Source organism: Desmodus rotundus, chromosome 3 (assembly GCF_022682495.2).
Source record: "Desmodus rotundus isolate HL8 chromosome 3, HLdesRot8A.1, whole genome shotgun sequence".
Lineage (NCBI taxonomy): Eukaryota > Metazoa > Chordata > Mammalia > Chiroptera > Phyllostomidae > Desmodus > Desmodus rotundus.
In genome coordinates this window covers 148,110,942-148,130,624 of record NC_071389.1, presented here as the reverse complement: position 1 = coordinate 148,130,624, position 19,683 = coordinate 148,110,942, and the positions used below count along the sequence as shown (strand labels likewise).

The following is a 19,683-nucleotide window of genomic DNA, read 5'->3' as shown; positions in this document are numbered from 1 at the left end:
ATGAATCTTGAAGACATTATGCTAAGTGAAATGTGCCAGGCAGAAAAAGACACACACTGTATGACTCCACACTTAGAGGACTCAAATCACAGAGACAGACAAGTAGAATGGTAACTTCCAGGAGCTGGGTAAGGGGTGAATGAGTTTTTCTTTAACAGGTATAGAGTTTTAACTTGGCAAAATGAAAAAAGTTTTAAAGATGAATAATGGTGATAGTCACACATCATTATGAATGTATTTAGCAACACTGAACTATACAGTTAAAAATGATTAGGATGGTAAATTTTATGTTATGCATATTTTACCACAATAAAAAACTTGAAAAAAGATAATTGGCTGTTTAAGCAAAGCAATAACAATGAACTATAGGAGTAAATCACATATAGAAGTGAAACATATGATGAAAAACTTCAAAGACCAAGAAGGGAGCAATAGAAAATATATTGTTGCAAGGTTCTTATGCTATAATGGTTTCTTATATTTGACACCACATGCACAAACAACTAAAGAAAAACTACGTAAACTGGACTTCAGTAAAATTTAAAAATCTTGTGCTTCAAAGGATAGATACGATCCAGAAAGCGAAAAGATAACTTACAGAATGGGAAAACATACTTGCAAACCACATATCTGGTAAGGGTCTAGCATCCAGCTTCCTTAAGAACTATTGTAAGTCAACATTAAAAACACAAATAACCTAAATTTAAAATGGGGACAGGATTTAAAGAGACATTTATCCACGGAAGATAGAAAAATGGTCAATAAACACATGAAAATATACTCAACATCAGTCACTAGGGAAATACAAATCAAAACTACAATTAGATACAAATTCACACCCATTAGGATGGCTGAAATAGAGACAACAGATTTTGGTGAGGATATGGAGAAATCAGAACCCTCATACATCGCCTGTAGGCCTATGAAATGGTGGAACCACTTTGGGAAACATTTTCATGTCATCTGGCTTCTTTCACTCAGAATGACTGAGGTTTATTCATGGTGCTGGGTAAATCAATAGTTTGTTCCTGTGAATGCTGAGTTCATGTTAAACAGAGTTAACACATGACCCTGCAATTCCATTCCTAGGTATATATAATACTAAAGAGAAATGAAAACATATATTCACACAAAAATCTATACATGAATACCATAGCAGCATTATTCATAATAGCCAAAAATGTGGAAACAACCCAAATGTTTATCAAGTGATCAATGGATAAAAAAAAGTGGTATATTCATATAATCGAATATTATTTGGCTGTAAACAGAAATCACATACTAATGCATACAACATGTGTAGATAAAACTTTAAAACATTCTGTTAAGTGAAAATAGCCAGACACAAATGGCCACATATTGTGTGATTCTATTTACATTAAATGTCCGGGATAGGCAAATTTGTAGAGACAGAAAGTAGAGTTGTGGATGCCTATGGTGGGAATAGGGAGAATAGGGAAGCTTGGGTGAATACAGGGAGTAACTGTTAATGGATATTGGGTTTCTTTTGGGGCTAATTAAAAATTCTAAAATTGACTGTGGTGATGGTTGTTCAGTTCTTACTAAAAACTATTGAATTGTATATATGAATGAGTAAATTAATTATATCTCAATAAAGCTTAAAAAAGTAAACAGGGTGGTTACATGAGCCTATACATATGATAAAATTGCATAAGATACTAGACACATACATGTTAAAAATGAGTACCAGTAAAAACTGGTTAAGTCTGATTAATGTCTATTGACTCTAGGAATGTTAATTTCCTTGCTTTGTAATAATTGGGAGAGCCTAGATGAAGTATACGTGTGACTTCTCTGTCTGTTTTTACAATTTTCTGAGCCTATAATTAGTCAAAAATAAATAGATGGGGAAAATTATACAATGCTAAAATGAATTAAAACAGTGTTTAAGTGGTTATATTAGTATAAGTAGCTTTCAGAGCAAAAATTATTGCGAGGTGTAAAGAGTCATTTAATAATGGTAAAGGGGTCAATTCAGTAAGAAGACATAATTCTAAATGTTTATATAAATAATAGAGCTTCAAAATACATAAATTTATAGTTGTAATGAGCAATAGAGAAACCCACAATTAAGATAGCTGGTAGAATAAGTACATAAAAAAATTAGTATGGATAAGGAAGACTTGAATACATTACCAACCTGCTTCACCTAATTCACATTTTAAAACACCCCATCTAGCTTCATTTGAATACATACTCTTTTCAGAAGATAGGCCATATTCTGGGCCATAATACAAGTCTCAATAAATTTACAAAGATTCCAGTCATACAAACTATGTTCAAGGGCCACAATGGAATTAAAATTAGAAACCAGTAGCAAGAAGGTATCTAGAAAATCCTCAAATGTTTTAAACTAAATAAAACAATTCTAAATAACTGATGAGTCAAAGAAGAAATCAAAATAAAAATTAAAAATGTTTGAACTGAAGGAAAATATAAACATTTGTGGAATTCAGTAAAGTAGTACTTTTGGGGATATTAGCACCAAACTTACTACCTACTCAGCATTTAACAGGAACAAACTATTGACTCACATGGCAACATGAACCACAGTTATTCTGAGTGAAAGAAGCCAGATAAAAAAGTATATCTTATATGATCCTAGTCTAGATTTCTAAAAATTCTGGAAAACACAAACTTATCTCTAGTGGCAAAAATAGATCAGTGATTGCCTGGTGCCAAGGCTTGGGTGGGGAAAAGGAAGGGATTATAAAGGAAACTTTTTGAGGTGATGTTTATTATTTTGATTTTGGCAATGGTTAAGGGGAATATAAATACCCAATCTTATTAAGTTGTATAATTTAAATATGGCCCATTTACTTTGTTAATTATACCTCAATAAACTGATTAAAATTAAATTAAAAATAGGGTCTGGTCTGTCTGGTGTGGCTCAGTGGACTGAGAATGGCCACTGAGGGTAACTGAAGGGTCACAGGTTTGATTTTCAACCAGGGCACAGGCCTGGGCTGTGGGCTGGGTCCCCAGTTGGGGTGTGCAAGAGGCAACCAGTTGATGTATCTTTTTCTCCTTCCCTTCCCCTCTCTAAAAATAAATAAATAAAATCTTTTAAAGATTTTAAAGATTCTCTCTCTAAAAAAATAAAGTCCAGAAATATGTAGAGTTCTTGAATCTTTGAGTACTGAACTATACTTGTGAGGATTAAATTTCCACTTAGTTTTAGTTTTTGTGAAACTTGTCTTACATTGCCTAAGCCTTCAGTATTGATGCAATACCAACCTTTTATCCATTCCTTAAAATAGTTGAGATTATGGGACATGTATCAGGATGCAAAGACCAGTAAATTCCATTCCCACAAGGAGATCTCATCCAGGAGCACCAAACCCAATCTTCAGGAGCCAGGCATGCATATATGTATCTACAGCTACCAGGCAAGAAAATACAGACACTGAGGCACCTAGAAATGCCAAGTGTGAAAGCAGTAAAGTCCAAATACTATTTTTGGCTCCTGTCACTGCCATTGTAGATAGGGGCAAAACACAAGGTATGCTGGTATATTAGGAAAGAACATAGGCAAAGGATTGCAAAATAAAACAACTTGCTTTAATCAAGTTTTATGTTTGTGAAGGCTGGAGCATAGCTTTGAGAGGTCAGTAACTGTTCCTTTGTAACATACATTGAAAATTTCAACTGTTTGTATATTTGCTTAGTCCTGTCACCAGACTCTTACGACAACAAAGAAGGGGTCTTAGAGCCTGTTCCAATGCCTGGAACACAGGCTATGCTCCTTGAAGGAATGGTTTAGAAATGTGCAGCCTTATACGTGGAGGCAAAGTCATACAACTGTCATATTTGCCTATTAGACTGTAATTTCCACAAGGGCAGATATCGTGTCATATTCTCTATTGGAGCCTCAGTGCTTAGCAAACCCTAGTAGGAACTGAGGAACTTATGAAATGAATTAATACTGATTCTCACTTGTTTTCATCCTTCATTCCAGTGAGGAAATATGCAAGGCTGACTGAATAGGCAAGGCTGCAGACCTAGTTCTTCAACCAGTCTATTGTTAGAATTTTGACTGACTTATTTTTTTAGTTGACACAAAGGCACTTTATTAACAGAACACAATAATGTGAGGACTCTGGTTCACAGACAGCAACCACAGCGATCTCCCTTTCTGCGGGTGCTGTCGGAAGGGATGGGGGTGTCATCTTCAATCCGTCCAATCTTCATTCCTGAGTGGGCAAGTGCTCTGAGCTGACTGGGCCCCTCCCTGGTCAAGGGGTCTTGGTTCGATTGCCTCCTGTGACCCAGAGCTTTTTCGTGGAGAGCAGTGACACCCAGCTCCTTGTACCTCTGGGCCACGTCTTGGGCAGCCAACATGGCAGTGTATGGAGAGGACGAATCTCTGTCAGCCTTTACCTTCATCCCACCAGTCACATGGAGGATAGTTTCCTTGCCAGAGAGACCAGTGACATGGACAAAAGTGTCATTGAAGGATGCAAAGATGTGGCAGGCACCAAATACATTTTCTCCTTCAGCCACCTAAGGCCTGAGGCTGATGACCTGTTCTTCCTTCTTTTCCTTCCCCTTGCAAGGTGCCATTTCTGCTTGTCAGGTCCCACTGACTTAATTTGAACAAAGGATTTCATGATTAAAGTTTGAAAGTTGCTGCTTTATTCAATAGGGCTTTTAGAGGGAAAGGATTTTATAAACAACACACTTTATGGAGGCAAGTTCATAGAGGGATTCTGAGTGGAGAGTAGAACAGGGGACTATAGCAACAGCCTACTCATGCAGTTCTCCATTAAGGCAATGGCATTAGGAATAAACAGAGGGGGATAAACTGAAATACATATTTTGAAAGTCTGGTGGGGAATGTCTATGAAAAACGGAGACTGTGACAGGATTAGGATAACACTGAAATTTCTTTTCTTTAAACATATACATTCACCCTGGCAGGTGTGGCTCAGTGGATTGTGCACCAGCCTACGAACCTAAAGGTTGCTGGTTCAGTTCTGTTGGGGCACATACTTGGGTTGTGGGCCAGGTCCCTAGTTGGTGTTGTGTAAGAGGAAACCAATCAATGTTCCTCTCACACATCAGTATTTCTCTCCCTCACTTTCTCCCCATCTAAAAGTAAATAAATTAAAAAAATAAAAATACACACTTAAAATGCACAATTCAGTGGGATTACTTAAATATGTTCAGTTTTGCAACCATCACCACCACCCATCTCCAGAACTTTATCTTCCCCAACTGAAATTCTACACCATTAAACAATAATTTTCCCTTCCCTCTTCCCCAGCCTGCTTCCCCCACAACCACCATTCTACTTTGTCTCTGAATTTGACTAATTTTAAGTGGCATCTTTATTTGTCTGTTTGGGGTTGGCTTATTTCATCCAGCTTAATGTCCTCAAGGTTCATCCATGTTATAGCATGTGCCAGAATTTCCTTCCTTTTAAGGCTGAATAATATCCCTTCCTCTAAGGCTAACACATCGTTAATTTGTTCGTCTGTGAGGGACACTTAGGTTGCTTAAGTGAATGGTAGAAGCACGGTGAGAGTATAGTTAACTAAACTGGTCCACTAGATTTCTTAGAAAATGCTTTCAGCAATCCTATGGTTTGCAATAGGTCTATTTTTACAGACAAAGCCAGAGGTTAAGGTATCAATGTTAAATGGTCTACTGAGTATTTGAATATAGGCATTAATTCCTCTGTTTAAACTACACACTCCCTAATTATTGTGTGACAGAATAAGTTAGTTATACATTTCAAAGATGGTGGGAAAAATGGTTGAGGGAAAGGAATAGAAGTATGGCCTAGCTGAGTGGCTCAGTTGGTTACAACATGATCTCTGAACACCAAAAGGTTGTGGGTTTGATCCTTACTTGGGGCATGTACAGGAAGCAGCTGATTGATGGTTCTCTCTCGCATCTGCCTCTCTTTCCTTTTTTTTTTCCTCTCGAAAATCAATATAATTGGCAGTTAACAGTACATAAAATTGAAGAAATTATGACTTAATATCCCTAAATTTATTTTTGTGCATGTCCAAGATAGCCTACCATAGAGAAAAGGCCTTGATCTTCAGTAACTGTCATTTAATCTCTGGTTCTCAGCTTTCACTCACATTGCTAAAACACCTACTCTCTCACAGGAATTGAGAACTGAATTTAATAATAAAAATGTCTATAAATTATTCCAAAAGATTTTGATGATACTAATCTAACTTATTTTCCATTCTAACATTCCTTCGAGATAGTATCACTCATTCATTTTAAAATTCTTGCTTCTGAGTTACTTGTAGTCTTCCTATTACCAAAACTTAGTCCTCTGTTTCCCCCCAGACTATATTCTAACAACCCAAACTCAAACTTTATTCTTAGGACTTTCTATAGCACTATGTATATTTATCATAAGCTTCTGCACTGTATATTAAGTCAAAATCCTTTCCTTTATGAGGTACCTTTTGATGTTATACAAAGTGCTATCTTCTCTTTTTAAAAAAATATTTTACTCACTTATTTTTAGAGGGTAGGGAAGGTAGGGAGAAAGAGAGGGAGAGAAACACTGATGTGTCAACGTGTGAGACACACACATGGATCAGATGCCTCTCACACGCCCCTAACTGTGGACCTGGCCCGCAACCCAGGTATGTGCCCTGACTGGAAATCGAACTGGTGACTTTCTGGTTCACAGGCTGGTGCTCAATCCACTGGGCCACACCAGGCAGGGCTCAAAGTGCTCTCTTTTCACCTACACCTACCATGCACTCTCTCCAACTCTCTACCAAGCTCTTACAGTCAAAATGTAACCAAAGTGAACTGCCTCTCACAGAGGAAAGATGAGGCCCAATGTGTTCAGAAAGATTATACGTTAGAGAAGGGGCTGATTATTAAATAAATAATCAGCATTTGCTAATGGTTAATATCTGGGAAAGAAACTGCAAATGAGAAACCTTACAATTAAGTTGTATTTTCCTAAGACAAGAAGGTCCTGATAGCCTAGCACAATACCTTCCTTCTTACAAGCAGTGAAAAGGCTGAGATTTTAAGGGGTAATCAATCCGTGGTATTAAATCTTTTCAATTGAAACTGAGGTATTAAGAGTAACAAATGTAATCTCATTTCTAGAGTGTTCATGCTTTCTGGAGGTGGGGGATAGGGGAAGAGATAAAGCACCCACTGAGTTCATCCCACAAGAAGCCATAACTTTATTAATGATAGAAACAGTACAAATTTCAAACCAAGCTGCAGTAACTCTTGAAACACCAAGAAAAAAAAAAGTCCTCCTTTTTAGATGGTTACATTGTTAATTCCTGTAAGAGAAAAGAGATAATCAGAGGTACAGGCAAATGAAGAGAATTCAGGTCACTAAAACTTAAGGCAACTCAGGATGGGCTTTGGAACGAGGCTTCCTAATTGGCTGCTAAGCACAGAAAATAAACCCACCTGTAATTGGCCAGCTCACAGGAAACCAAGGAATAAAGGACTGGACACTCACCATAATAGCATTTACAATATCATTACTGTTGTTCTTCAGGGCTCGGACTGCCTTTGCTCTTGACACATTTGCTTGTGACATGACCAATTCTATGTCCTTAACTTCCACACCCGTTTCATCAACCTGAGAGGGAAAATATTGTACATGTAATAAACAAGAACAACTTCAGTATAGTTTGTTGGGAGTCAGGAGTCTTTTGAATCTAGTACTTAATTTAGCTCAAAAACTATTTCACTCATTGAAATTCATGAGACTAAAACAATACAGAATCTACCCATCAATACAAACATATGACTATGTGGAGAAGATGAAAAGTACAAAAGATTTCCTTGTATACCTCTTCCTCTTCACTTTCCTCTTGTACAGTTGGAGTCTGTGTGTTTTCTTGAATGTTTGATACAGCTTCACCTTGAACTTTGAATTTCTCAGCAGCTGCTAGCTGTGCCTGCTGAGATAAATCCTCAATCTGCAGAGCAGAAAACATTCATGTGAGTGGAACGGTCTGTAGTAAATGAAAGAAATCATTTACACCTTCCTAAGCTTTCACTCTAAACCCACTTCAGATTAACATGCTATATAGCTTTAAATTGCTTGCCCTCACTCAGATTACGTATCACTATAGAAGTAGCTTAGGTTTAAAACAGTGATTCTCAACTTGTGGGGGGAGGACTTTGTCTCCCAGGGAACATCAATCAAATAACTGGAGCTTTTTCTTGTGTTATCACAACTGGATGTGGTACTACTGAACATCTTTAATACACAGGGCAGCCCTTCCACAGCAAAGAATTACTGACCCCAAACGCCAACTGTGCTGAGATTGAAAAACCTTGTTCTAGAGCAACTCCCATGAAAACTTTCTTTACCTTGGCTTCCCCAAACACTATGTAGGTATCTGAAGCTGGGCTCTTGTAGACATCTGGTTTTGTGATGACAAAGAGGATATTCTTAGATTTCCGGATAGTGACCCTAGTAACTCCTGTAACTTGTCGAAGACCCAGTTTGGACATAGCCTAAGGAACAGAAAAGTATACTAGCTTTACAACTTTATTATTTTTTAAGGACTTTATTTATTTATTTTTAGAGAGAGGGGATGGGAAGCAGAAAGAGGGAGAGAAACACGGATTGGGTTGCCTCTTGTACATGCGCAGACCAGGGACTGAACCTGCAACCCAGGCACATGTGTTTTGTGGGATGGCGCCCAATTGAGCCACACCAGTCAGGGTGGTTTCAACTTTTTTAGAAGCAGCTTCAGAAAGTAAGGACCATAATAATATCACATGCCAAACAAAGTCATTTTCTGGGCTAAGAAAAGTTTCTAGTAGAATATACAGTTGGTTTCCAGGACTTCTGGGTTTTTGCCATAGTAACTTGTTATTTCAACTAATGATTCTACTACCACCAAGAGTTCCACTACAGTTCCTCCCCTCTCAAGTTGCTTCATCAGAAGGTTTAATCCTTGTTTATAACTTAAAATCTTACCTTCCGTGCCTTCTTTTCACTCCGACTCTGTTTTGCTTTACTGACTGGTTCTTCATCAATTTCAGCTGCCGCCGCCAGCTAAAACAGTAAGCTGAATTGTAAGACTTGGCTTCGACAATCTCCCTGTGGTTTTCCCTTTATGAAGGTTTACAGCTCCAAATAGAAGTTCATCTTTTCTGATCGACCCTGGTTCTCCAATGCTTCCTTGACCTAAGTACTTATAACCAATGACTAAGAAAACACCCACCTGGGCTTGTTGTGTGGTTGCCTGTGTGGAATCTTGTTCCTCGAGCTCTGGTACTGATTCATCACTGTCAGATTCTGTTCCAGACCCTAAGATGAAAAAATAATTTTCACTATTTTATAGTAGATTATAAAAGGAGGCACTTCACCACACCCTCCCTGGACTAGAGGTCACTGGCTTATGCTAAACCTTGCAAAGTAAAATGTAAAATCAGCTGACTTGTATAATGTCAGCTTGATAGCCCCCCACTTACTTACAAATTAGTATGCATACATTCATTAAAGACTTAGCCCCAGAAATGAGAGGTAATTACTAGATACAGCTGAACAGGTTATATACTATAACTGCTTCCTTTCCCTCAAGGTCTTCACTTCTTGGCATAGGCAAACACCAATGACCTATGTAACTCCAAACCCTACCCAAGAGCCCAATCATCCCAGAAAGGTTCTGGCAGACAAGGTGTCTACAGGTACACCAAAGTAAAAAACAGGATCACATTGTGGCAGCAGACCAGGAAGGGCACTTTCCCCTCATCCTTTAAATTGGGTTGGGGGAGGCCAGAAGCAGTTATGTACACACATTTAGCCTTATTTTCAAACCACTCACCCTAGCAATTTGATCCAATCAACATAGTTCAAAGATTCTCAATGATGCCAACCTATAGTTCCAATAGTCACCTCTACTAGTTATTTTCCTGTGACCTCTCCCATTTCTTTCAGACATAATTAACATATTTTAAGTTTTCCTCAAGTGAAAGGCCAAGCATCAATAAAGACTACTGAGGGGAAAAAGCATACACCTGCACCATTCTCAGACTAGGAAAAATAGGTCTTTTAAGAAAAGGAAGTCCCTGGGCACTGGTTATTACTAAAGGAATTTAAATAGTCCCAATATTCAAGAGTTTCCCAGTATTTTAGCAAATCCCAGGCCCAGGGACAAGGTTAGTTATGTGGTAGAAATTAGAGCAGATTTAAGGTCTAGTAGGTCTTGGTTTTCAAAGTCACATCAGTTAGGTAAAACGATGGCACACTCAGGGTTAGTCTAGACTCCATTACACAAGATGGACTATCTGAAGTGATGAAAACCAAGATTCCATTTCACATTCCTAGAGCTTTTGCATTTAAAATTATCTTTCTATGTTCTATGTCCAAACACAAGCAGATATTCTGGAGAAAGTGGCGCATCCTAGGGTTAGTATTGGTGGGTAGCCCCCAGGAGGGGTGTGGGCGACACACCATGCACACGGCAAACCAAGGCAAATACCCTTGTTGTTCTTCAGAACAGGCTGCTTGGCAGAGGGGGTTGGGGCAGGGATCCCAGCAGGTTTGGGGGTGGGCATGTTGACGAGGACCGACTGGAAAGGTACTCCCCCCGAGATTGGTTCCGGGGGAATCAGAGGCGGCAGCTCATCCTCATCAGCAGGGGCTGAGGGCTTACAGGGTGATTCCAGTACCAGCCCAGGTGAGGACGGCAGAGGTTGCTGTTTAGGAAGCAGAAGGGGAACTGGGGAAGAAGCAAGAGGCAGAGAGGCTGATGGGGTGGGTTCTGGACAGACAGATGCTGCCCTAGCTTTGGGAAGGACCTTCTCAGAGGCAGCTGTTGCTAGAGATGTAGATGTCTCAGACTTAGGATGAGGACCCAAGAGACTCTTTGGAGAATGAGAAGAATCTTTGCCCTTTAAGGGAGAAACAAGGAGGGCTTTTGGAGTCTTTGGAGAAGTGCCTTTCTGAGTGGAGACTGTCAGTAGAGGAGTTGGAGCCACTGTAGAAAGGGATCCTTTAGCACCATTCTTAGCTGAGGGATCAGGGCACACAGGAGGTGAACTCTTCTTGGCTGGTGGGCCTTTCTGAGTGGGAGCTGGGATGACTGGTGCACTTTCGGAAGCTGGGGCAACATGTACTGCTTTGAGAGCTGTTGAGCCTTCCTTTATTGGGAGCCCTCTAGATGCCTGAGGAGCAATGGATCCCAAGGGATATGTGACAGGGGAAGCAGGGGAGTCTTTGACAGATGGGACTGCTGGGCTGCCTTTGGAAGATGAGGTTCCTGGGACTTTTGGGGAAGATAAAATTGTTGGGGCCCCTTTGGGGGTTGAAGTTGCAGGGGCGCCTTTGGGGGCTGGGGTAGCTGAGGGCTCTTTGGGGGATGGAGTTTTAGCTGGGGCTCCTTTGGTGGCTGGGGTAGTTGAAGGCTCTTTTAGGGATGGAGTTGCTGGGGCCCTTTTGGAGGCTGGGGTAGCTAAAGGTTCTTTTAGGGATGGAGTTGCAGGGGCCCTTTTGGGGGCTGGACTAGCTGAAGGCTCTTTGGGGGATGCAGTTTTAGCTGGGGTCTCTTTGGGGGCTAGAGTAGCTGAAGGCTCTCTGGGGGCTGGGGTAGCTGAGGGCTCTTTGGGAGATAGAGAAGGCACAGATAAGGGAGTGGGGTTCTCTTTGGGGGATAAAGTTTTAGCTGAGGTTCTTTTAGGGGATGGAGCTGCAGGGGCCCCTTTGGGGACTGGGGTAGGGGAGGGCTCTTTGGGGGATGGAGCTGCAGGGGCCCCTTTGGGGACTGGGGTAGGGGAGGGCTCTTTGGGGGATAGAGCTGCAGGGGCCCCTTTGGGGGCTGTGGTAGCTGAGGGCTCTTTGGGGGATGAATTTGCTGGGACTCTTTTGGGGGATGAAGTTGTTGAGGCCTTTTTGGGGGAGGGAGGAGTCACAGCTGAGGGAGTAGGGGACCCTTTGGGGGCTGGGGTAGCTGAGGGCTTTTTGGGGGATGGAGCTGCTGGGATCCCTTTGGGGGCTGGTGTAGCTAGGGCTGTTTTGGGAGATGAAGTTTCTGAGGCTTCTTTGGGGGCTGAAGATTCTTTGGGGGAAGGAGAAACCACAGATGAAGGAGTAGGGACCCCTTTGGAGGATGGGGTTCCTGGGGCTCTTTTAGGGGATGGTGTTGCCGGGGCACCTTTGGGAGAGGGAGGAGTTGTAGATGAGGGAGAGGGGGCCACTTTGGGGGATGAAGTTGCTGAGGCTCCTGTGGGGGAAAAGGCCACAGCCAGGGAAGTGGGGCCCCCTTTGGGTGAGGACAAAGTCATAGTTGGGGATTTGGGGGTCTCTTTAGGGGATGAGGTTGCTGGGCCCCCTTTCGGGGATGAAGGAGCCATAGCTGAGGGAGTAGAGGCCACTTTGGGAGGTGGGGTAGCCGGGGCTCCTTTGGGGGAGGAAGGATTTGTAGCTAGAAGAGTAGGAGTCTCTTTATGGGATGGGGTTGCTGGCCCCCCTTTAGGGGAGGGAGGGGCCACAGCTGGCAAAGCGGGGGACCCTTTAGGGGATGGAGGAGTGGGAGAATGCTTCTTGGCTAGCAATCCTTCAGGGACTTCGATCAGAGAAACAGGAGATGAGAGATTTCCAGCAGGAGTATCAGAGACAGCAGATACACTTTTAGAAACAGAAGGAGCAAGAGTTAAGGTAGTAGAAATAGCTGAGCCCTTCTTGGTTGGAGGTCTTTTAGTCTGAGGAGACACATTAGTCCCTAAAGGAGATGGGGAGTCAGCAAGGTAAATTCCTTTGGAAGATGAAGTAACAGAAACACCTAAGTCCTCAGTTGGGCACCCCTCAGGAGAGGAAGCCAATACTGAAGTCTGAGAAATACCATGAACTCTCTTTGCAACTTTAGTACCAGCTGGGGGAAGAGAGGGAAAGGGTTCCGATTTGGAAATTTCAGAAGCCAGTGCCACAGTATCTGGATAAGCAGAAAGATTCTGTGGGGATAAAGTCATACCTGGAGCCACAGAGTAACTTTCAGAGGAGGGAGAAATAGTAAGAGGGGAAGTACCCTTCTTGGCTGGGTGGCTTTTAGGAGCTACAGAGACTGTTCCTTCTAGAAAAGAGCTGGCTATAGTTGCAGGAGTGGAGATTCCTTTGGCAGCTGTAGGAGCTTCACCAGAAATGGCAGTACTTTCCAAAGGCAATGTAGCTACAGTTGGGGTAGTAAGAGAACTTTTGAGAAGCTGACTAGCATGGTCTGGGCTTGCACAAGGCTCTGTCTTGATGATCGAGGCTGGGGAAGTAACACTCCGGGGAGAGGGACTAGCAGCAGCTGGTTTAACCACCTGTAGCGGCTCTACTAGGCTTTTGTTTGCTAAGGTGCCTTCAGGACAAAGAGATACCTCCAGAGAAGAAGATGTACTTTGGGGAGAGGGGGGATTTTGAGGGGCTGCCAGGGTCAATGATAGCAGAGTAGGGTCTTTCTTGGTAGGGAGTCCTGCCTGGGCTGGTGAAATAGGGACTCCTATGGGAGAGGCAGGTACAGTCTGAAGATCTTTTTGGGTTGGGAACTTTACCAATACTGAAGCAGGGACACTTTGGGGTTCCTCAGGGACTGACAGAGGAGTGATTGCTACCTGAGGAGTAGGAAGCTCTTTGGGAGGCACAGGTGCCATAGCCAAGGACGTATGGGAAGCTGAGTTCTTACTACTTATAGGACTTGATGAAACTGGAGGAGACACACAAGTAGCACTTACTACCTCAAAGGTGGTAGGTGTTGCAGAAATTGTAGAGGGGTTAGTCATCACAAGTGAGGTGGTTCCAATAGAAAAAACAGGGGCTTCTTTCAAGCCTGGACTTCCTGGAGAAGCAGGAGGAATCTGGGCCACCAAAGGCTGCTGATGAGTAGCATTAGAAGTGAGACTGAGAGAGGCTGTAGGAGGTAAGGAAGAAGAGGTAGCTGCATTTGAGGAACAAGAAGGGCTGTAGGAGGACACACTAGGGGTGGTAGAGGGTCCTTTGTCAACAGATTGAGCCAGAGGGGAAGCTAGAGCCCCCACTGGAAAAGCAGCCACAGCAGCAGGAACCAACTTGTTTCTGGAAGGAAGGGGAGAAATTACAGATTGCTGAGAAGGGTAAGAAGCCCCCAAAGAAGAATGATCTACAGAAACAGTATCCACTGCACGGTCTGAAAGGACATTAGGGCCTATTTGACACACAGGTTGCACAGGAGAGTCAGGACAACTCTGATGTAAAGGTCCAAGATGAGAGTCCAGAGAAGGGAGGAAAACTGGGGGGACACTGGGAGCCACAGGAACAGACTGGGTTGAAAGAGGTAAGGCACCAGATGGACTAAGGGGTCCCTTCTGGCTGAGGCTTACAGAGTTCTGTGGAGAAGTCAGAGCTGAGGAAATAGGGATGCCTTTGACCTGCGGGGAAGTGATGGCTAGGGGAGTACAGGGTGGTGTCTGAGCACATGAGGCTAGTCCAGACTGAACAGAGGCCAAGGGAGTTACAAGATGGGAAGGAACAGCACTGGCTGCATTTGCAGGGATGGGGGTAACTTTTGGATCATGGACTACTTGAGAAGGCATTTGAATAGGAGAGGTCTTTGGTTCTGAGGAAACAATGGGAGCTGACAGAGGTGTACATGACCCTGACTCAGCCAAAGCAACTGAAGGAGGTGAGCTATGAGGGTTAGGTGGATAAGCAGAGCTCTTCTGAACTGAGTGGGGAGCCAAGGCCACCAGAGTCAAGGGAGCTGAGGAGGAATGGGCACCTTTCAGAGTTGTAGTTATCATGGGAGAGGCCAGAGCTAGGGCAGCTGGGGAGATGGGAGGCCCTATTAAGTTTGGTAGGAAAGCTGGGGTGTCATGGGGGAAAGGGGCTGTTTCCAAAGGCAGGGCTGTCCCAGAGGATGACTGGGGAAAGGGAGCTTCAAAAGGGGGTGAGGCAATAGTAGAGGGAGAAAGGAATGGGGTAGTTTGGTTAGGGGTTGCTAGAGAGCACTGTTCGGGGGGCAGAGAGCAAGGAGGGGGAAGGGTAGGTCCAGGCTGCCCTAAGGCAGCAGTGACGCTTAAGGCTGAAGACACAGGAAGCACAGCTGAAGGAGAAAAGCAAAAAAAGGGAATAAAAAAGGAAAGGGAAGGAAAAAAAAAAATAAAAGATGAGTTATGCAGCCCAACTCGGCACATGTTTCATAAGGAACGTGGGAATTTTTAATCTGAGGAAAGTCACCATACAGGATTAGACAAAGGTGACAGGCAATAGCAACCATTCCAAAACATACTTCAGTAATCTATTAAGAACACACCCCTCCCTCCCTTCCTGAAATGAACCCTAAGTCTTTCTCAAGGCCACAGAATCACCATCAGAAGAACAGCTGTTCCACCTTATTTACCCAAGGACCATTAACTAAAAGATACTGACAACTGGAACAAGGAAGGTAGTTAAGTGGTGATGATGGGGGATCAGGCCACTCAGTCTTCCTGGGCCTCAGTTTACTTACTCCAAACAAACAAACAGAAAACCAGTTTACTTACTCCAAACAAACAAACAAAAAACCAATCACAAACAAGTTGTACTCCACAGTCTCTACAGCCCTTCCCAGGTAGTGTTAGCTCTTCAGATATCAATCTCAGATGAATTAGACTGCCAGGGAGAGAGCTCAGTCACAGGGGTAGCGACAGCACTATGAAACTGTAACCCAACTTGTTAAACCAGACTGTGGTTCTATTTTGGAAAAAGAATTGCAGTGGAGAGGATACATTAATCCCCACCCCTTAATCTGGGTAAGTATGTCATCCTGCCAAAATAGACCAGTATCTGGCACTACAGCTAATCAAGATTCTCTGAATGATTGGAAAAATCCACGCTTACTATTCAGGAGATACACAGGAGTACAGCGACAAAAGCTCAACACCTTGAAGGGAGTATTTAAAACAAAACAGAAAGCTTGTAGCATTCAAACTCACAATTTTCTTAAGTGTATGGTACCAAAGAAAAGACAGGTAGCTCAACCAGTTTTTCCTAAAGAGTCAGTAGGCCAAAGCCTTGATTAAAGTGCAAATGCTTTCAAACATAATCAGAATTTGAAACCTAAAATGTTTTTCTCCAGCTGGACCTCAAGATGGGATAAGGGACAAATTACTTGGTTTAGACACCATAATTCCCTGAGCTAGTTTTCTCATGTATTCTAATTATTTAGTTATATTTCCAGAAAAAATTCTGAGCATTTATCACTGGTACTGTCTTCATATTACTAAACCTACTGTGTCAGTTCAAACTATTCAGGAATAAGTTTAACAGCACCGTTGAAGAATTGCTTCTTCAGAAACAATGGCATTACTTTTGAAGCTTGAAACCAGACTATTCTAAATTCACCTGAATTTCAGTCTTCATATTTGTAAAATCAAGTTGTCAATGAGACTCTACGGTTTTATTTAGCACCGAAATTACAGCATCTTTAGAGTGCCAGCAATCCTTTATGTTTTCTCTTAAGTGCCTTGTAGTTCTAGGATTTCATATAGCTCATTCCCCAGCTCAGGGACCCCCCTCCTTCTTTCCTAGCAGCTGTATTAATCCCTTCAGCTGCTGAAATCAGACAGGTGGAGAGGGAGAACCTTAATGCTTTCAATGATAAACAATTCCATTTTAATTCCGGGAGACAGAAACTGCCCTTAAGTGACAGATGCAGTTTAAAGAAAAATTAATTTATCATAACAAAAGAGATTACAGCCTAAAGGATTCCCCTCATTTAATTTTGTACAACTCAGCAAGACCATGATTAAAAACTTTTTTCACTACTCCCTTTCAAGTTTTATAGAGATGTATTTTAACCATAATAGCAATCAAAGGAAAGCTTGATTTCAATCCTGGGTTCCAGACAAACTCTTGATACAGGCACTATTCCAGCACACTAGAAACATCTCATCACCAATCCATGAAACAAGTAAACCGACCTAAAAGGGCCCTCGGTCCCAGTAGGACGCATCCAGTACAGCACACCCCTCAGACATGTGACGCCGGCACAACGCCAAACTCTGGTATCTAAACCCTTGATGCAACTTGCTGGCTGGAACTTCACAAAAGCTCAGGTCTCCTTGGCCAGCCAGTGTGCCATCCAGTTCTAATAGGTAAGAATCACTGAGCCCCTCCCTTGCTCTGCCCAGTTTTCCTGAGTGAGGTGGGTTCCACAGCAGAGCTCCCTTTGAGGCAGTTGCCACACCCACAAAACAGGCCAAGGAGTCCTGAATCTTAAATATACTTAAAAAAAAAAAAAAAAAAATCCCACTCCTTAATGAGTCCCTCCAGGACAGCAGTTAGTATTATTCCCTGTTAGAGCTACAGCTTCCTCATATTTGATGAGCTAACTCTGAAAGACAGAAGTGTGTTCCCTTTGTCACTTTACCCACCAAATGGTCTTAGAGTTACGCTCACAATCGTAATTATCGGCACGGGGCTGGGGGAACCTACCTGTCTCAGCCTGGGGCTGTGGCAACTCCTGCTCTGTAGCAGGGACGGTTTCTGTGGCTTCACCGGGCATTTCTGAAGGAATAAAAAGGACGCCTGAATTGACTGGAACCCGTTCTGCTGCCCAACCCAGAGTCAGGTATTCCTAAACACTCTGCGGGCGATTGTGGGGGGAAAAATCATGAGGATGTCTGGAGACAAGCCTCCCCAAAGCAGCTGGCGACAGGTGAGAAATGTGACGCGACCCTCGGATCTCTAATGCAGCGCATCCCCTACTTTCACCGCTCCTCTTCACTCCGCAGAGTGGGCTTTCCAGCTCCCAGCGGTCCGTTTTATCCCACGCGGGCGGCAATCAGCACTGCGTTCTCAACCCGAGAAAGGATCCCGGTTTGGCTCCCGACCACGGGAGACTTAAGACGCTACCTTGAACCCCCGCCCCCCCCCCCCCGCTACGTTCACACTGTCTGGGCTAGGACTTCCAGGAGGAGGTCCTAGCTTTTCGACTTTGGGGAATCAAAAGGGGAAAAAGGTTGCCGTAAGTCCCAAACACTCGTTTGTCACAGTCAACGATTGGGGGCGGGGGGGGGAGTTTGCAAGGCCGTGACCCCTTAACCTCCTATAGATTCCCGTGAAGCCGTCCCCAATAGCAGAAGCACTCTGCTTCCGCCCCCAACACCGCAACGGCTCCCATCACACTAGCGCCTGATTCCCGGCCCGGCCGGCAGCCCTTTTGCCAGGACACCAATCGCAGACCCCATTTTGTCCGGGGGCACCAAAGCCACAGTTCTCAGGGTCGTGCAGGAACCCGGTGGCTGCATAAAGCCCCCATCTCGCCTTAGCTGTCAGTCCCCGGGGCATCTCAGTTCGCACGAAAAGCGGATGGCTGTGGATAAAGAGTAGCGGGAAAGATACAACTTACTGTGAAGGGAGCGCGGAACCAAGATGGCGGCAGAAAGAGACCAACCGAGAGCGTGACCCACGCCTGTTGCCGAAAGCAGCCTGGCAAAGAAGGAGGGGCTAGAATTCGCTTCCGGGTCAGGAGCTGCGGGCAGTCACTTCCTTTAAAGAGTGACTGGTCCGCGTCCGGTTCGCTGTACCCAAGTGGGGGTGGTGGAGGTCTAAATAAGGATAAGAATTCGGTACTAGACGCGCTGGCTTGGCAGGAGCTCTCTGCTCCGAGACGCGCGGTCCTTAGATAGCCGCCCCCTTCCCGTCCCCCAGGTGGTAGCATGTTGATATACGAAGGGTGAATGCAATAAGAAACCAACCTTTGCACTCTGGTCAGCAAAATAGCCACAGCATTATTATTTCGACTTCTGGTTTTTCTTTCTTAAATAGTGCAGAAAAATATGAGGTTTTAAATAATATGGAAGGCTACAGAGATTTTATTCACGCCACTGTAAGTAGCGGTGACCTACAAGTTAACTTTTATTATACACAATTTAGATTGATGTTGAAATTATAAAGGTATAGAGTCCCTTTACGGAAAAAAGAACTTAGGCACATATACAAATTTTTTTTGGCCTAATATTTTGTGCACCTACTAGATATCCTGAAACTCATCCATTTGGGTACAGCATCCCACGTTAAGTATTTAAGTAGCACTGAAAAGCAGCATGTAAAATGAGTGTTTTGTTTATGAAAAGGCCCTGACTCCCATACTGATACTGTCAGCCCTACAAAAGGACTTGACAAATGTTACCCTTACCAGCTAACACTTAATCTATGGTTTTAGGATAATTGTGGCTGCCTTTTAAGCAGTAAGCATTGAAAATGCTCTGAAGGCTACTTTAAAATTTTCAAAATCTGTACCATAATGAAGTGAGGACTAGAATTAGGATTAAATGAGGTAGCAGAGTTTATCTGGAATCAGAAGTTCTGAAATTCTCTTCAGATAGAAGCAATACTGTGGTTAGGAACATGGACTCTGAAGTCACACTACTTTGGCTGAATCTCAGCCTGATTACCTAATGATCTTAGGCAATTTAATTAATCAATTTGTGCCTGTTTCCTCACCTATGAAATGATGGTGATGGTAGTGACTTAAATCGGATTGTTAGGAAGGTTAAATTAAAATACATTACTTAAAAAGTGTTTATTGTTACTATTAAATTGTAGATGGAATTTCTAACTAAGTAAATAAAGTGATCTGGCAGATTTGTCAATGCAGTCCATTTACCTTCAGAAGAGAAGACCAGCAATTGCCAATCATCTCCTTAGACAAAACTACTTGCATTTTGACCATTCTCCTTTCTTTCCCAGGGAGC

General features: G+C 43.0%; 1 protein-coding gene and 1 pseudogene across 3 annotated transcripts; both read right to left on the bottom strand.

Moving 5' to 3' along the window:
• Nucleotides 1-3,413: 3,413 nt before the first annotated feature.
• Nucleotides 3,414-7,029, bottom strand: LOC112319128 (small ribosomal subunit protein uS11-like; annotated as a pseudogene).
• Nucleotides 7,030-7,172: 143 nt separating this feature from the next.
• NACA (nascent polypeptide associated complex subunit alpha) lies at nucleotides 7,173-18,479 on the bottom strand. Of its 3 annotated transcripts, XM_024576329.3 has the most exons (9): nucleotides 18,336-18,479; nucleotides 17,420-17,491; nucleotides 10,473-15,047; nucleotides 9,213-9,298; nucleotides 8,966-9,043; nucleotides 8,350-8,496; nucleotides 7,824-7,952; nucleotides 7,487-7,609; nucleotides 7,173-7,301 (listed from the first exon to the last, which is right to left on the bottom strand). In XM_024576329.3, exons 2-9 carry the CDS (start codon nucleotides 17,487-17,489, stop codon nucleotides 7,287-7,289), a joined length of 5,223 nt encoding a protein of 1,740 aa, XP_024432097.2. In that variant the 5' UTR covers nucleotides 17,490-17,491; nucleotides 18,336-18,479; the 3' UTR covers nucleotides 7,173-7,286. The 3 variants fall into 3 exon arrangements, with proteins under 3 accessions (XP_024432097.2, XP_024432096.1, XP_071077117.1); XM_024576328.3 differs by lacking the exon at nucleotides 10,473-15,047 and having other exon boundaries at nucleotides 18,336-18,475; XM_071221016.1 differs by lacking the exons at nucleotides 10,473-15,047; nucleotides 18,336-18,479 and adding an exon at nucleotides 18,251-18,269.
• Nucleotides 18,480-19,683: the final 1,204 nt, after the last annotated feature.

Coding starts and splice junctions, on each gene's coding strand:
- NACA (XM_024576329.3), bottom strand. CDS start 17,489: ATGCCCGGTGAAGCCACAGAAACCGTCCCTGCTACAGAGCAGGAGTTG. Junction 7,953..8,349: donor TAGTGTTTGGGGAAGCCAAG/GTAAAGAAAGTT, acceptor TCTGCTCTGCAG/ATTGAGGATTTATCTCAGCA. Junction 7,610..7,823: donor AGGAAAGTGAAGAGGAAGAG/GTATACAAGGAA, acceptor TTTCCCTCTCAG/GTTGATGAAACGGGTGTGGA.